Raw genomic sequence first — 16,755 nt, 5'->3', positions numbered from 1 at the left:
CAGCATCATTCGGGGACTCACGAGTCTCCAGGGCTGACCACCCGAACCCAGGCAGGAATAAAGCCAGGACTCTGAAAGTGTGTTCTCTCTCCAAACGCTCAGACCCGACCCGAGCTCCGGAGCCAGCCTAGAAGCCACGGTGGGGCTTGCCGGCCAAGGCCAGCCTGCGCGATAGGGTAAAGCCATAGTGCCACGGACCCTCGGTCCGAGTGCGTATTGGCGATCCTGCGCTAGGCCAACCTAAGGCCCAAAGCCTCGCCAGTGGATGGGGCGAACTCCGCTGCAAAGGACACGCTAAAAACTAGTACAGCAAGGTAGGCCTACGAGCTGCGGACGCATGTCCAGCAGGCCAGGGCCAGCCTAAGCGCGTGACCCCGGAAATCGGGTCACGACATACTGGTGGCAGCGGTGGGATCTGAGCATTGAGAGGGAAGACTACTTTCCTGTGTTGGGCCTACTTTTCCTGTTTTGGGCAGCCGAGTATTCGATGGTCAAACATATCGCGCGCGTGTTCGTGTTTTACGTGTCAAGTCAGTGAGTGAAAAATTTCAGAGTGTCAGACTGTCATTGTGTCTTGAAGCGATCGGCATGGCGGCGACGGGCGTGTCAGTTTGAAAAACCGTGATGTTCCTGCTCTTGGCGGCATTCCGGGCGGCTTTGCTGACGCTGCTCCGCTGGACTAGGGCGCTGGACGACGCACTGCAGGGCCCTCCCCAACGCCGCTACTGGTGCTGCTGCAGGCGTCCAGGCACCCGAAACCGCAGCCAGACTCCACCACGCAGACCTGGGAGGCATCCAACCCGCCGGCGCAGCAGGACCAGGCGTTTGGACAGCCAGGCCCCACCAAGAGGCCCAGTGGACCAACCAAGACGCCGCAACAGCCGCCGCTCACCGAGGGACGCGTTTTAAGGCTAAAGTTTTGTCAGATAAGTGATTCACGCCGCGCGGACAGTCTGTGAGTGAAGTGTGTTGATTTGTCAAGGTGTTAGTGTAGGCTAGTGAGACAGTTGGTGCTGTGACTATGAGTGTTATTCTGGAGCGCTGAACAAAGAGTCCTTTTGGTTGGGGCCGTGCACGCGGGCCCATGGTGTCGTTGCGCGCCACCGGGCGTTCACGTGTTAGCTTGGGCTGGCCAGCATCGACCTGCATCATGCGATCGATGTGGTGGATGCCTCGGCATCTGTGCCGAGTGGACACCCCAGCGCGCGGAATCACCGTCGTGACTACAAAGGATGCACAGCGGCGCGACCGCAGTCCGGCTGGCCAAGTCGGGCCAGGTACGCCACGCCCCTTTCCGGGCCAGGTGTGTCACCCTCGCGCGTTTGTGCAGAGGAGCAGAGACGCCTGCAACTATGACGCGCTAGAGGAGCGCGCGGACGGGGCAACTTGTTTCCGACAGTGTACCCGAAACTTGTCCCGGCGAATAAAATAGGCGAAAAATAATTACATGGAGATAAGCATTACATACGTGTAAATTATCGGCGAAAATGTTATAAATATTTAAGGCGTGGGCGTTGCATTACAAAAATTACAATTGTCTGAGGCATGAGGCGTTTCATTACAAAATCTATAATTGTTTAAGGCGTAAGGCGTTGAATACAAAAAATTTATACTGGCGAAGAATGATATCGAAGACTAGGGAGAAAATATGTTGCGGAAATGGTGTCGAAAAATAAGAATGTGTGTCGAGTTACGATTGCCGAATGGCAATGGACGCTGTTAAAGCGTCGTGCTGGTTTTTAATAGCCAAAGGTAACCAGTGTTACAACGCTGCCGGATGGCAGGTGACGCTGTTGAAGCGTCGTGCTGGTTTTTAATAGCCAAAGGTAACCATTGTTACAACGCTGCCGGATGGCAGGTGACGCTGTTGAAGTGTCGTGCCGGTTTTAATAGCCGAAGGTAACCACTGTTACAATGCTAAATTACGAGATCGCTAAACCTTTAATTTAAGCTAAATTACATTACATACTCATCAGCAGTGTATCACCGAAAATAATAGGCGCAAGCCGAAAAGTAGGTTGGAGTATATAGGGGTATGGATTGAATATGTACTATACGCTTAAGACGGGTCGTCGATACTCAAAATAATTTTAGCTTGCCGAAAGTAAGTAGGCACATTACTTTGATGCAGGCCGACCGACCAATCGGCCAACGACTCACCCTGTACCACGACCACGGGCAGGGGAGCCGTCGAGTGACCGAGCCCCACGCGGGGCGAGGCGAGGGCTACAATAGCCCGGAACGGATTGGGCAGTCATGCCGTGCCGCGGGCCCAACGGACGGATGACGAGAGTGTGGATTTGCGAGTGTGTGGATTTGTGGATTGTGTGTGTGTCAGTGTGAGAGTGTGTAGAGTACAGGCGCGGAGGGCAGTGTGCCCGAGTCTGTGCTGTGGACGATCCCTGTTCCATGTACGGAAGGGAATTGTCGTATGGTGGGGTGTTTCTTGGAGACTGTCGAACGAAAGCTCACAGTTTCAAGGACCCGTTCATGTACCGTTTGGAGCATGAAGTATGTCTTTAAAAAAAAAAAAGGGAGAAAATTGTATCAAACTTTATACAATCTTTTAGAACTATTCCAGCCAGCAGCTGAGTGTGCTGGTGCGCGCAAATTACATGTCATTGCCATCAAAAGCACAAACCACTGTTATATGGTGCTTAGATAATAGATTAAAGTCTCAAAAAAAAAAAAGACGCATTTGAGCACATCGGAGTTCTACTGTTCTGTGCAAATAAGCTATCTATTTTCTAAAGGATGGTTTTGCTTGTTAAATTTGTCGCATGTAAGAACTACATCGTTGAAATTTTGGAGTGTATTGTACCGGAGAATTTGGAATGAAATTTTATTCCAAACCGAAGAGATATGCGTTGCTGGAAAACAATTCCTAATTAGTTCCGGCGTAAGTTGGTACGCAATATTTTTGTCACGCGAACTACATCTTAAAATAGTTCTAAGATTTAAGATTTAATTGTAGCCTAATTACAACGATTGTTAGGGCTACGACTCATGTGTGTAATCATTCATTCTAATATAATTTCAGTTTCAGTTTACCTTACGTTTTCTTTCTCTAAGTTTGCATGTCAGGGATATTCAAAAATTGTTTCCTTTCGAACAAATTACGAGGAGATAATTGTGATCCTCGTAAGGTGACAGTCGACATTCACGTCATGTGTCCTAAGCTAATCACATTCACATTAAGTATCCTGACATACTGATTAATTTGTAATAATTTCCATGAATATTGTAATTTTGGCGTGGTCTGCCCTGGTCAGGTTAAGATAGGTGCACTATCACCCATTTTCTTGTTAACGCAGATTAATAATTTCTCACAGCTCAATTGAAATAAGGCGTCTTGAGACGGCTTATTCCCACACATTGTTTGGTTCATTCTCATGCTATTTTGTTTCATGTTCCTCACGTCAAATCTTTTTTTTTCATAATTTTTTTAAATAAGGTGATAGTGATGTAGAGCCACGCTTTCAGCGCTGGTCTACATATAGTTAGTTAGCGAGATGCGTAGACGATTCAAGTTTGCCGCGCCGGCCACGCCGCAGGGTGGCCAACGAAGAGGGCGCGTTGGCAGCATTGTAGCGCTGCCAGGTAGGAGGCCGCGGCTGCCATTGTGAGTGCAGCGCGGCGAGCCGATGCAGACGACACCCACGCCAAGGGGAATCACACATGATTTCGGCCGATCTCGATTCGGGTCAGCCGAAGTCACCCGAAGGGCCTGGCCGAACGGTCAAGGGCCCGGCGAGCCCGGCGAGCCGCCGAGACCGGCGAGCCGCCGAGGCCGGAGGGGTGCGTCGCAAAGGTATAAATTAAGCCGCATCTCTGCTCCAGCATCATTCGGGGACTCACGAGTCTCCAGGGCTGACCACCCGAACCCAGGCAGGAATAAAAGCCAGGACTCTGAAAGTGTGTTCTCTCTCCAAACGCTCAGACCCGACCCGAGCTCCGGAGCCAGCCTAGAAGCCACGGTGGGGCTTGCCGGCCAAGGCCAGCCTGCGCGATAGGGTAAAGCCATAGTGCCACGGACCCTCGGTCCGAGTGCGTATTGGCGATCCTGCGCTAGGCCAACCTAAGGCCCAAAGCCTCGCCAGTGGATGGGGCGAACTCCGCTGCAAAGGACACGCTAAAAACTAGTACAGCAAGGTAGGCCTACGAGCTGCGGACGCATGTCCAGCAGGCCAGGGCCAGCCTAAGCGCGTGACCCCGGAAATCGGGTCACGACAGAAAGGCATTGCGAGCTAATAATACGTGCTACGGCCAGCCAGTGCCCCCGCGGTACACCGTCGAAAGAAAAGAAAAGACCAGGGGGAAATAAGAGGTGTGATACTGTTTGATAAGGGAGTGTCGGTGGGACGCGGCGGGACGCAGCACCTTGCGTGCCGCTGTTCAAGTGCCCCTCGCCTTGCTCTTGTTGCCGCTGTTCGTGTCAGCGAAATAATCGGCCCCGTTCCCATGGCACTACGTGGCACTACGTGGTGCTGCCTGCTGGTATGCGTCTCGTAATTGTAATGCAACGCCATTTTGCTTGTTTTGGGCCGGCATCGGTAATCGCGGTCGTGTCCGGTCCTCCTCCCCGCGCTGGGAGGTCCCCGTCGATCATGCTAGGGCCGCGCTGCCGCCGCCCTGCCGCCCTAAAGGTCGCCTTTGTCCCCTCCGCCAAGGTGACCCCCACGGGAATCTCAAACTTTTACTGCAGACGTCCCGCATGCTCTGCTGCGGGGGCCGGCGGCATGCGGGGCTTGGCCGGGCTGGTGCGGGCTTCGCGGAAAGGTTGGCCCTTCCTTTTGGGACGGGGCCGATGACACACGGGGCGCTTCTGGAGAAGCCGTCCCGCCTGGCGCGTCCCGCCGAAGGGAGCCAGCGTGAGGAATGGTACGCGGATCGAATGGATGGTCCACTCCTGGTCCAGCCAGCCAGGCCTCTGGGAAGTGGCGGCCGACAGGTCCCGTTTCGGCGGCAGGGCCTAAACCTTCTGGCGGCCGCGCCGGGCACTCGGACGGGGACCACGACGGAACGACCGGTGGCCGAAAACGTGTTGACGGCGACACACTCCGCTACTTGTCGTCCTATTAGCGCGCGCTATCGTCGCCGACGCATTGTGGGTTCCGTCCCGAGGGAGCACTGGAACCTGTTCGACGTAGCGCGCCAGCGCGCCGGGGCGGGGCGGCCCGGGCCGGCGGCCTGGGAGGCAGCGCAGCGTAGCGCAGCGTAGCGCAGCGTCGGCCGGGACCTTACCGTCATTAGCGCCGCGGACGCCGCGGACCGGTGGGAAGGCCGACCGGCCGGCCGGCATCGATATCGGGGAGCACACTCGGCGGCACTTGGCGGTATTGGCGGCGAAGGCTGCCGTGCCCAAGGCCCGAGCCCCGCCACGCCGAGCCACGCCGAGCCACGCCTCGCCACGCCAGCCCTGACGAGCAGTGCCCTTAATTCGAGGCGAGGAGCTCCGCGGCTGTCCGTCTTGCTGCGCGTCCTCCTCGTTTTCCTTAAACCGCCTCCATTTTTTCCTCCGCTCCTTCCCAGCCGGGCCGAGCTTGGCTCGTGCGAACGGAAGGGGCGGGCGTGTCCTTTGCACCTCGCTGTGCGTCGCGGTGCGTCGCGGTGCGTCGCGGTGCTGGGCAGTGGGGATGCCCCAGGCCCCAGGGGCAGCCTCGCTTATCACCGCAATCACGCGCGCGCCCAAATTCCGTCGCGGAACACGCTTTTTACGGGGGGGCATAAATTTACGTCGTGTGTGGCAGTGCCGTGGCTGCGCTGTCCGCCCGATCACTGTCCGGCCGTGTCCGGCGCGCGGCCGAGATAACCATCTGTGAAATTCAAACAAGGTTTTCGGGACTCGCTGTGCAGAACGGTCCCACGACTTTTTTTCAACTCGGCCCTGTCGTCTTGGGTGACATTATATGGCGGTCCTCTTGACCGCCGTATACAAATTGGATTCGCACAAGCACTGGGTAAAATAACTGAATTTTTTTTTTTAAAATGAGGAACGTTTGTTCTTAGCAATGTAAATGCAAAGATAAGCCCACGCAAGAATAAAGAAAATGATTTGAGAGCATTATGCAGCACACAGTACAACCACAATTCTTTTATGTCGAGGGGGAGGGGGAGGAATTTCGTCAAAACAGCCGGTCTGTATTTTTTCCGCAGTATATCAAGTTATTCTTGTTCCCTTTGGAGCCTTACGGCCCAACTTGTCGCGATTTCGTTCCGTTTTGCTCCTTTTCCTGGAAGGGCCATTGGACGCTGATCCCGGACAGTTACGCGGCGTGGGGGCTGCAGCCTCCTCCGCCTCTGGTCTGGCTGCCTGGCTGCCTGCCTGCCTGGCTGCCTGGCCGGCTGCTCCGCTGGCTGCTCAAATGTGTCATCGGATCGTTGACGGCTCGTTAATGAGACACGCTCGGGGTGATGTTCGGTCGCCGCGCTCCGCCGGGGAGCAGATGACCGAATTTCGTCACAAATTTGGGTCAAAGTTCCGACGGCTTGCAGGTGTTTTTGCGGCTGTCGGTATGGGTGTCGGCGCACACGTACTTCTTTTTGCCTCGGCGTGCTACGCGGTGCGGTGCAGCGCAGCGCGAGTCGTTCGGAACCATTACTGCACCACCGCAGCGGGAGGATGGTAGGGTGTAGCGGAGCCTGGCGGGGCCTGGCGGGGCCTGGCGGGGCCCGGCGGAGCCTTCCTCGGTATACGACTGGCCGCCGGGCTCGGCTCGCTCGATTTGCCTTCGGCAGGCTCGGCTGCCCCAGGGCTGCCCTCGGCCGTGCTCGGCTCGGCTCTGCAACGGGATCCACCTACGAGCGGTATGGGTCCTGCCGAGGGCCGTGTGTGTGTGTGTGTGTGCCTGCACGTGTGTGTGTGTCCATCCTCCTGCCCCCGGAATGCCCAGCAAGCCGCGTTGTTTCGCCCGCATTGAGTCGTTGGCCGAAACAGCGCGGCGTGGGACCGCCTCGTCCGTCGCTCGCAAATTCACGCCCCGGCCGGACGACCGCCCTCGTTTGTTTGGCGATGTTGGTTTTCCGCGGCGCCCGATGCCGAGATAGCGGCCTGCATGCCGCCTCGCCTTATCGCCGCGGGTATTGGCTTTCGGCGGCCGAGGCGTGGCGCGCCGCGGCGGACGGGCAGGCTGACCCCGTTGGTCCCCGGCGGGGTTGGCCGGCTGGATCGCCACTGCTAGCCGCGGCTAGCCGCTGCTGGCCACTGCTACCGCGACGCGATGTACGAATGCCGGACGTGTCTGGCGGCTGCCTGGCTGCCCGGTGGCCCGGCGGCCCGGCCTGGCCCTAGCGGTCCGCCCGCCAAGCGCCGCAAAGCGCCGCAAAGCGCGTGACGCGGGGATGCGCCGCGACGACGCGCCGCCCGCCTACAAATGACCGCTGCATGCAGAGCAGGCGCCGACCCGCCTGCCGCCCGCCGCCGCGGGTGTGACCGGGAATGCTTGAATGGGATTCCCTATCGTAGGCCAGGGGCGCCCCGCCGCCGCCCTTCTTTTTTGCGGTGCAGCGCCGCGTTGCCGGGGAAAACAGGTGCTCGGTGTACGTACTGCCGCGTACCGCCGCGCACTGCGTGGTGAGGGCCCAGGGGCTGGCCGGCCCGGCCGGGCTGACGGACAATAGCGCATAAATTGGCGAAACAGTGTGCCCGGCCGGCCTGGCCTAGAGGCCTGGCCTAGAGGGCTGCCGGGTCGCCGTGCGGGTGCTGCCTCGCCGCTGGCCGGCCTGCGGGGCTGCCGGCCCGGCGTCCTGGACCCGCCCCGACGACGCCGCGGACGCGGCCGACGTCCTTCAGTCCGCGGCTGCGCGTCGGCTCGGCGGCCAGCCCCGGCGCGGCGCTTAGCGCTTCTGACCCCGTTCCGAACAAAAGCGCGCCCTGCTGGCCGGCAGCGGCGGCGGCAGCTCGGTCGGAAGACTTTTTTAGTGTCGGAAAAGCTTCGCTAGAAATAATGCTAACCACGCGAGGGCCCCGTTCTCTCTAACAAGGATGCTTCATTTTTTCTCCCCCGCGGCGCGCATCCCGCCCCGGCGTCGGCAGAGCGCGCCCTACCGCTGGACGTGGCCATTTGAGCCAATTAGTTTGCGAGCTTTTTTGGCACGCGTCGCCGGGCGGAGACTGAGACGTGTGCCCAGGCTGTGCACGGGGCGCCGTTATGCATGGTTCCCTTTTACGACAGTGTAGCCGGCCGGGCGGATAGCAGGCCGGGCCCCGCGGTGAGCCAAGTGGCGATCTCACACGTCGCCGGACCACGCTGTGCTTCGCGCCGCGACGCGCCCTTTGGCGAGGGAATTGGGAGTGTAGTCGTGACCGTGTGCGTGTGGTCCTGTTAATGACTGGACGACGGGCTGCCGTGTAGCGCGCCCCGCCGCGCCCCGCCCCACCGCGCCCCACCACGGCGTATACCAGTGGGCCAGCTACCCTGCTCGCAGTGCGCGGCTCGCAGTGCTGCTCAAAAATGGAAAGACTTTCGCTTGGGGAGATAAGGCAAACGCTCGTTTAGCCGGGCTGCCCTGTACATGAGAAAGGAACCCGGCCGGTTCCTCGCAGTGCTGTTTCGGGGAGACCTTGGGAAAGTTGTGCGTATGACCTGGAACTAGTCCCGAGATACAGATAGCCAGGCCTCTTTTCGGGCATGCGACACGGAGGAGGTCCTGCGGGCTCATTTTTCTTCCCCTTTTTCGAACCGAATGCTTCTGAGGTTGACTTGGCCACGAAGCAGCGAAGCAGCGGCCTGGCCCGGTCAGGCGAGCGCGAAGGCTGGCCAAGGCGAGCCGAGCCAAGGCGAGCCGTAGGGCTGGCCGGCCGGCCGGCACCGCGGCGTGCTGTGCGTACTGTCGTGCCTCTCGGTCGTTGAAGTCTCCATGCGGTTCGCTGCGGTGCGGCGTCGCGACGTGGCGCGGCCTACTGGCCCCCTGGCCTGCCTGCCTGCCTGCCTGCCTGCCTGCCTGCCTGCCTGCCCGCCCTGCCTCGGCCTGCGCTGCCTCCCCTGTGCAGTGACAGCCATATCAGGCACATACCTAGGGCTGGAGAAAGTCCGTCTCTCCAATGGTGAATTCGATTAAGTTTTTTCTTTCTTTCAGAGAGCGACTTGGAAATGAGCGGGCCATCTTCCTGGTTGACGCGGAGTGGCGTGGCGTGGCGGGGCGTGGCGGGTCGCGCCGCAGTTTGAGGCTGAAACGGACGCGCGCGTCGCGGCTGATGAGTTGATCGGGCAAGTGTCAGGTGGAACGCTGGAACGCCTCATCTCGCCTTTTTGCGACGTCGCTTTTCTTCATAGGCCGTTGGAAAGTGTGCTGCCGGCAAAAGGCCTGCCTTCGCCAGTTTGGCGACACCTCCGCCATCGCGAGGCGGAAACGCGTTGCCAAAGGGCGAGCACGTGCCCGCGCGCCGCGGCATTGATTTACTGTACGAAGATGAGCAGGCGTGGCCCTGGCCGTGGGCCTGGCCGTAGCCCCGTTGGACGCTGCGGTGGCGGTGAAGCGGCGAACATGCTGTGCGAGCCCCGCACCGCCTTGGCCGAGCCGATGCCGCGCCGGACGTATTGAAGAGGCGGGCACCGCCACGCACCGCGACCCCGTCCCGCGAACAGTAGCGGGATGGACTCGGTAAAGGCTCGGCCGCTCTCCGCGCTTCGCTTCATGCATGCGCGCATTTGCTGCGCAACTTTTTCACAGTGTGTTCGAGTGCTGGCGTTTGACGCCCCTCGCCCGGCCCCGCCCGGCCCCGCCCGGCCCCGCCTTTGCGTGCGAGGCGCGTCCCGTACGCCACAGCCGGCGAGGCAGCGCGGCGAGGCAGCGCGGCGATGAGCGCACGCCGCTAACTACTTTAACGACTCGGAGTAACGATTTTATAAACGCCACTTTTTGAAACGGCCATAATAGCCGTTGGTTACATATCGAAGTAAAGCTGTGCCGAGCTGACGAGTAGATCGAGTGCAGCCGAGCCGCAGCCGAGCCGCAGCGGCCGGAGGCTGCGCCGGCCGTGCCCAGCGCACCCCGACCAGACCGCCCAGCTTGGTGCAGTCATTATCTATTCGGAAACTATCGAGTCCAGTTAGACCGAGCTCGGCTGGGCCGGCCGGCCGGCTGGCGCGCAGCTTCGGGTGCAGCGGCCGGCGAATCTTTGAATGGAGCGCGAGAGAGGGGAAGGAAGGTAGGGTGACCCCGGCACGGCGTCCGACGCCGCTTCATAGAGAGGCTCGTGCCATTCCCATGGGACGTGAGAGCGTCCGTCTCCTCGTTAACGAATTACCGAGCTTTATTGCGAGAAAGCTAATGGCTTGCTTGATCAGGAAGTACTCTGTCCTGTCACCTCCGCTAAACAGAGAGGACCTGCCGCGCCGCGCCGCGCTCGGACGCTTCTAATGACGTTCATCAGGAAGGAAAATTTGAGCTGTGTCTAGGATAGGGCATCCTAGTTAGCGGACCGGCTGGCCTTCATCCATCCGGCTGCCAGCTCGGGCCGTCCCGCCACGAGGCAGCGCGCCAGCGAGGCAGCGAGGCCGATGACGTGAAATTTGAAGCGCAGAAAGTAGAGGAATTACTGTCCGTTCTGCATCGCCTTCTGTGCCAATTATCCGCGGTGCTTGGGGGGGATTGCCCCCGTGCGATCACCGGCCCCACACCCCGCCCCGCCCCGCCACGCCACGCCCCGGCCTTGCAAGGATGCGTCTCGCTTTTATTGTTTCGCCGTTTTCCAATTAATTGTGAAAATGATCCCGCGCGCGCGAAGGTCCGCGGCGGCACGGCGGCACTGCGGCGGCGGTGTCACACGTATCTATTACGTTTCAGTGCTGGAAATGATAGGCGGCGGCTTATCATTATGAGGCCGCCTTTTCGCAAGATATCGAGGATGACTTCACCGAGGAATGCATCCCGACTGGCTGCCCCGCCGGCCGGGTGTCGCCACCGCGTGTATATCGGCAGCTTTGATCCTATGAAAATTTCACTGCAGAAAAAAGGAAGAAGGATCTGCGGCCGGCCGCGGCTGCTGTGCTTTAAATTGCTGAACTGGTTTCCGAGCTGTTACCCCGTACTGTCCCCCAAGCGCACATTTTGTTTGTCCAGGGCGACGGCGTGGCGCGCACAGCGTCATTCTTTTCTTTCTTTCCTTCTTCCTTTTTCTGCCTGTGTTTTTTTTTTTTCGTTCCTTATTTCTTGGCGGGAGGCGTCTGCTGTGCCGTGTGCGATTCCCCGCGATAAGCGAGTAAACAGGAGCGTGGCGGGAGCGTGGCGTGGCGTGGCGTTACAGGAGCATTGGTCGTGTGTGCAAATAGAACCGCGCGGCGTGTTGGAGTCCCTCTGCGGGCCCCTGCGGGGGCACCAGGGGGACCTGGGGGGACCCCTCCGTGTCGTACAGGCGTGCTTTAAGGGTGTGGCACGGCTTCTAATAGGTTTTCATTTCGTCTCGTTTGCATGGCGCGCTTATTGTTTTCCCCCTTTTTTTTCGCAGGACATGCGCGCAAAGTCTAGGCTAGGACTGAGACATAGCCTCGCAATTAGTAAGCTAATTTGCCTTTCCGGGCGGACTTTAATGAGGCGCGGTCACGGCGTGAAAATGTAACTGCAAACCCGCGGCAGAGGGGGGGGGGCAGCGGCTGGGGGCAGCCTACACGACCGAGTCTATTTGGTTGCTCCCTAATCTTTGGGTGGATCGTCTCCTGGGAAGAGTCCACACTCGCCGCACCCGACCACCCCGCCCCGCCCCGCACCGCCGCGGCCGACACCGTTACGTGCATCCACTCTCTTCATTGCAAGCGCGATGACGCGGGGTGTGACGTGAGGCAGATGTCGTTAGGGCCCTTTTACTTCAAGCGGAAATAGTAATTGCCGCTGGGTGCTCTTCGAACGCGACGCGCGGACGTGTGACGCTAGTGTGACGTGACCGTACCGATTGTGAACGTGACACGGCTGTAACTTGCAGCGGACATGACGCGACCGTAACTTGCCACCGTGACGCGAGCGTGACGCGAACGCGAATTTGACTCGCGAACCTGTGGCGTGGAAGTGACATTGGATTTAACGCACGTGAAATTCGGACGCATCGCGAGTGTAACGCTCTAACGTGACTCGGACTACACGCGAGCGTAGCGCGTGGACGTGACGCGTCCGTGACGCGTCCGTGACGCGTCCGTGACAAGCGGAACAATGGCGGGCGCCACGGCGCGGCCGCGGCGCGGTGCGGTGTCCTTACGGTTTGGACATTTTGACTGCAGGCGGCGCACGGAATGCGGCTTGGCGGTGCTATTCGGAGGTTTATGTCCTATTCTTGATGCCTGATTGGCGCTGGCAGCCTGGCGGGCTGGCGGGCCCCGTCGGGGCGCTGCGCTGCGCCGCGCGGGCAGCCCTCGTATCGCCTCCGAGACGGCCCCACGGCCCGACGGCCCCAGTCCCTGCCGGCCTCGGAATGCGGCGGAAACGTTATTCGCAGATAAGGCGCGGCAGAGTTTTGAACTGGTGTGCTGGACGCGTTTGGAACCTGCCGCGTTGCGAGGAGCGAAATGACGCTGTCGGTATTTAGTTGACCGCGCTGCATGGGCTGCTCGGGCTACGTAGACAAAGGAAGACTGGCTGGCCTCGCGCCTCGACAAAAAGACAAAATGACTCGCTTGACTCACCTGCAGGGGAATTCTCGTTCGCCCAGACACAGCTCCAGGCACTCCTGCCGCGACGCTGCCGGCGTCTGCTTTCGCGTGAATCCCGACAGTTGGTATCCCTGCACGCGGTCGAAGCACCAGGCACGCTCGCAGGGCTTGACGCCGAGACAGCTCTTCTGGGCGTAGATCGTGAACACGGGGAACTGCGACCTGCTGAGGGCGCCTGGAACAGAGGAAGGGAAGTCCGTTAGGAATCAGGTGCGTGGCGGAGTGTTTGGGCTTCACTTAGCGGCTACTCGTCAAGCTGGCCCACGCGCCGCACGATGAAGTGCCCTCAAGGGTCCTTTATGGCGATCGTGCGTTTTTATAGCGGATCCTGGAAACGTGCAGCGGTGCAGGGCTTCACAAAGCCCTTTCTTTTGTTTTAGCATGCAGTCATCTTGATCCGCAGTGGCGGGTCTACTCTAGAGAGAGAGGGGGGGCTGGCCGGAGATATGAGATTGAACCATTTGCGACATTTAGCGGTTCCATTTGCGCCGTTATCTTCCCTGAAATATGGCGCGTGCATGCAGTGCAATGCACGCGATAACCTCGGCGAGATTTCAAGAGTTTAGTCTTCATTTCGCGCTGATTTGCATTTAGATACACGCGACGACAGGCGGCTAGTAATTATCATGATTTGTCGACGGCAGCGCGACACAAGCCGCCACAATTTAAACGGCGCGCGCGCTGCGAATACCGAGGCTAGATGAGTAAACGGGAAACTCGGTTTCGTTTCCGAGACTGAAAATCTCAATCAGCCCTCCTCCGTCAATCGAGCCAAGGCTGGGCTGCCAAAGGCAGTCCGTTACTTGGCGCAAAAAGCCCGCTCAATACGGGCATGTCGAAAAGGTATAAATAACACACTCGACTCCCGAGGAGATTTGCGAGAAATAGCCTGTCTCGAACAAAGAGGCAATCCGAAGGCGCATTATTTCAGCCCGAAGCCTGAAGAAGGATTGAGCCCGAGGAAAAAATAATAGTTCCGGAGCTCGCGGAGGCTGCAACCAGTTCGACCCGATATGGGGTGGCGGCAGGTTGGGGTTGGCTTGTTTATGGCAATCATGTGCTCAGACTGTGTCATTCGCTATAGCCGCGCGCGATCGCGAAATTTTTCATCTTCGGAAAGCAATGCCATTGTAGTAACGGGATACATCCGTGGAGCGCCCAGGCAGCGCCACACACGTAACGCGCGGGAACCGGCAGGAACCGCTCTGCAGGGCCGTGAAAGGGAAAAGACGGGGGAGTCATTTGCAGCATTCCCGGGAAATGACATAGCCGTACGGCACGCCGCTCAATTTCCTAGTGTGTGTACTCTACTCATCAACAATTACTGTGTGTGTGTATGTGTGGTTTACTGCTATTCCGAATCATGTGACGCTGCCATTCATTAGTCACACGGAGGCTTCGGGGAGTGGGAGGCGCGGGCACCTGGAGCGCGTGGTGGACGGTGTGCTGCGGAGTGCAGCGTCGGAACGCGCGGCCCGCGGCCCTGCTCTGGAATACGAATTAAGGGTGCGGCTAATTTCGGGGTCGCGCGAGAGAGATAGTGATGACCAATTTCTGGGCGCGCGCTGCTCGCCGGGCCGGGCCGGGCGGGGCCGAGTCGGGCTGCGGGCATACCTCCATGTTGTGTATCAGGTCACATTGACGCTGGCCGGTGCGCGGCGCTGCGCGGCCTGACAACACGCGGCCAACCGGTTCGAGCCGAGCGCAGCGCGAGCGCAGCTATTTGCGATGCTACACTGCCGACACGGAACTTTCATCTGGAGCGTCGCGGCGTAAATCCGGCTTGTTTATATTTTTGGCCGCGAGGCGCCGAGGCCTTTGGACGCTGTTTTACTATCCGAAGGAATGACCCGCCGCCCCGACTAGCGCTGCTGGCGCCTCTGCCGCCGCGGCGTCGCCGGGCCGCGCGGGTCAGGCCCAATGGCGCCCGCCCAATGGCGTGCCGGACTCGACCCCGGCCGGCGGCGCCGACGCGTAGCGCTACCGTTTTCTCCTCCTGCTTCTTGTCGGCCGGCGTCGCCCTCGCCCATGAGACGCGACGTGCCGCGACGCGCCGGGGGGCCTTGGGCACGGCCAGGGCCACGGCCAGCGCGGATATGGTTTCGTCCTGACCGACGGAACCCGTTAGCCTAGCGACACCAAACGGGCCGCTTCACTGTGCTGCACTCGTGTGTGCCGCGGCACCGCGCGGCACTGGCCGCCTTCCGACGCCGCTTAAGAGTGAGAAGGAAAAAAAAGAGGGGGGCCGGGACGGCAGGGACGGGGCTGCAGGGCTGGAGGGCTGGCCTGCACGGCGAGCGCGGACACAGTGGGCCCAAATTGATACCTGACTCACGAAGGGCCAGTTAGTGGGTCGCGGGGTGGGTGTAGGCGCCGAGCGGTGGCGGGGCGTGGCGCGGCGGGGCGGCTAGCGGTCAGCGCACATGAGCGTTTCCATCACCGCCTCGTTACCGACATTGTTAGCGCAGTGACGCGGCCTGGCTGGCTGTGGATTGGATTACTGCCCCGTGGCCCCGCTACCGGCCGGCCGCGCTGCGGGCTGCCTAGCCGTGCCTGGCCCGCCGGGCTGCCGGGCACGACCTCCTTGACTGATACTCCGGGGCCCTTTTTCCTCGGCTGACTGGTGGCCCTTCGCCTGCCGGTGACCCTTTGCGGCGAGACTGCGGTGGCGAGGGGCGTGGAGGGGCCGTCGCGGAGCGAGCAGCAACGCAGCAGCGCCCCGCAGCGCCCTGCAGTGAGAGTGACGAATCCGTCCCCGCGCCCTGCGCCAAGCCCTACGCCCCCTCGCCGCACAGCCGCCGACGCGACGCCCGCCAGACTGACTTTTATGCGCGTCTTGTTTCCCCGTCCACGTGTTTGCCTGGTCTCTTTGCACCCGTTCTTTGACGAGTAATGAGCACTTGGCTTACAAAGTGGTGCTCGCGAGCGACACGCCAGTCTGCGCCAGCCAGCCGCAGACTCTCGGCCGCTCGGCCACAGCCGCAGTGCACGCTCGCATGCAGCCCGGTCTTTACCCCGCGGGGCTGGCCGGGCTGGCCTGCAGGCGGCCTGCAGCAGGCCGAGCTTGATGGTGTGCAGCACCGTGTGCTTTGGCTGGCAGCTCGGCACGGCTGAGGTTAACGTGTTATGTTGACACAGATAGGAACAACGGGGACCCGACCGCAGCCCAGCGCGGCCCAGCGCAGGCCCCTGGTGTGGCAAGTAGCACCGCCTGCAACCCTGGCACGGCCATGGCCGTCGCCGCCGTCGTCGTGATGCCATCACGGCGTGCTGATATATCCGCGGGAAAGAAAAGGGATCGCGTTTCATTTTCTGCTGGGAAGCCAAGTCCTGTGCACCTGTCTGGCCGAGCCGGCCGAGCCCTTTGGCTGCCCTGGCCGTGTGCCCCGCCGGCCCCGCCCCGCCGCCAGGCAAAAGCACTAACTACACCTCGTGCGAACCACGCGCACGCACGCACCGGTCTGGGGCGGTGGCCGCCACAATGGTGGCCGCACTTTGCGCACTTTGCGTAAGGCGCTTATCAGCGTGCATATTTTGTGAGGGGATGGAGACGTTGCCGGCTTGCCGAGGTCGCACGTGGAAGTTGATGGCTGGAGAAGTGGCAGCCATCAATACCGGTCGCCACCGTGAAGACCTGCCCAATCAATAGCACTTCAGGGACGCGGGGTTGTCAACCCACACCTCCCAGCGCGCGGCCCCAAAAACATCGCGGCGGACGGAACTTGTGCCGCGATGCCTTAGTAGCTTTGTGAAGTGGATCCCTCGCAATTTTGGGCGGAAAGGCTTGCCTGCTTATTTGGATTACATCAGTTCTGCTCGCTTGCGGCAGCATGCAGTTTTTTCTCCGTGATGAAAAAAGGGGAAATAATAGGTCCTGGCTCGTAGTATCGGCGCTGAGGCCGCGGCGGCGCTGGGTGTTCCCAGGTGGCCGGGACCCGTTCGAAGGTGTGCGCCACGGTGTAACGGGCTGCCGCGATTGTCTCGCTTAAATTTGCACGTTGTAAGGCTAATCTCATTAGGGGCACGCAAAGAAATGACTCGACATCATTTTTGGATTCGTTGCAACTACGGTTAAAGTACTTAGGATGTCGTGTTGGCGTTTTAGTTCCCAATC

The 16,755-nt window shown here is 60.0% G+C and overlaps 2 protein-coding genes across 3 annotated transcripts in view; one reads left to right on the top strand and one right to left on the bottom strand.

Moving 5' to 3' along the window:
- The window catches only part of LOC117650261 (autophagy-related protein 16-1), a 183,139-nt gene that overhangs the window by 46,217 nt on the left and 120,167 nt on the right, over positions 1–16,755 (top strand). The window lies entirely within an intron of this gene.
- Positions 1–16,755, bottom strand: part of LOC117651390 — a 55,917-nt gene that overhangs the window by 28,996 nt on the left and 10,166 nt on the right. Inside the window, exon 2 of the mRNA XM_034395397.1 lies at positions 12,615–12,816. Coding sequence (XP_034251288.1) covers positions 12,615–12,816 — 202 coding nt within the window. The remainder of the gene's footprint in view (positions 1–12,614; positions 12,817–16,755) is intronic.

This window comes from Thrips palmi, unplaced genomic scaffold, assembly GCF_012932325.1.
Source record: "Thrips palmi isolate BJ-2018 unplaced genomic scaffold, TpBJ-2018v1 HiC_scaffold_5, whole genome shotgun sequence".
NCBI classification, from domain to species: domain Eukaryota; kingdom Metazoa; phylum Arthropoda; class Insecta; order Thysanoptera; family Thripidae; genus Thrips; species Thrips palmi.
Note: the sequence above shows the minus strand (reverse complement) of the source record. Positions and strands in the feature narration are given on the sequence as shown.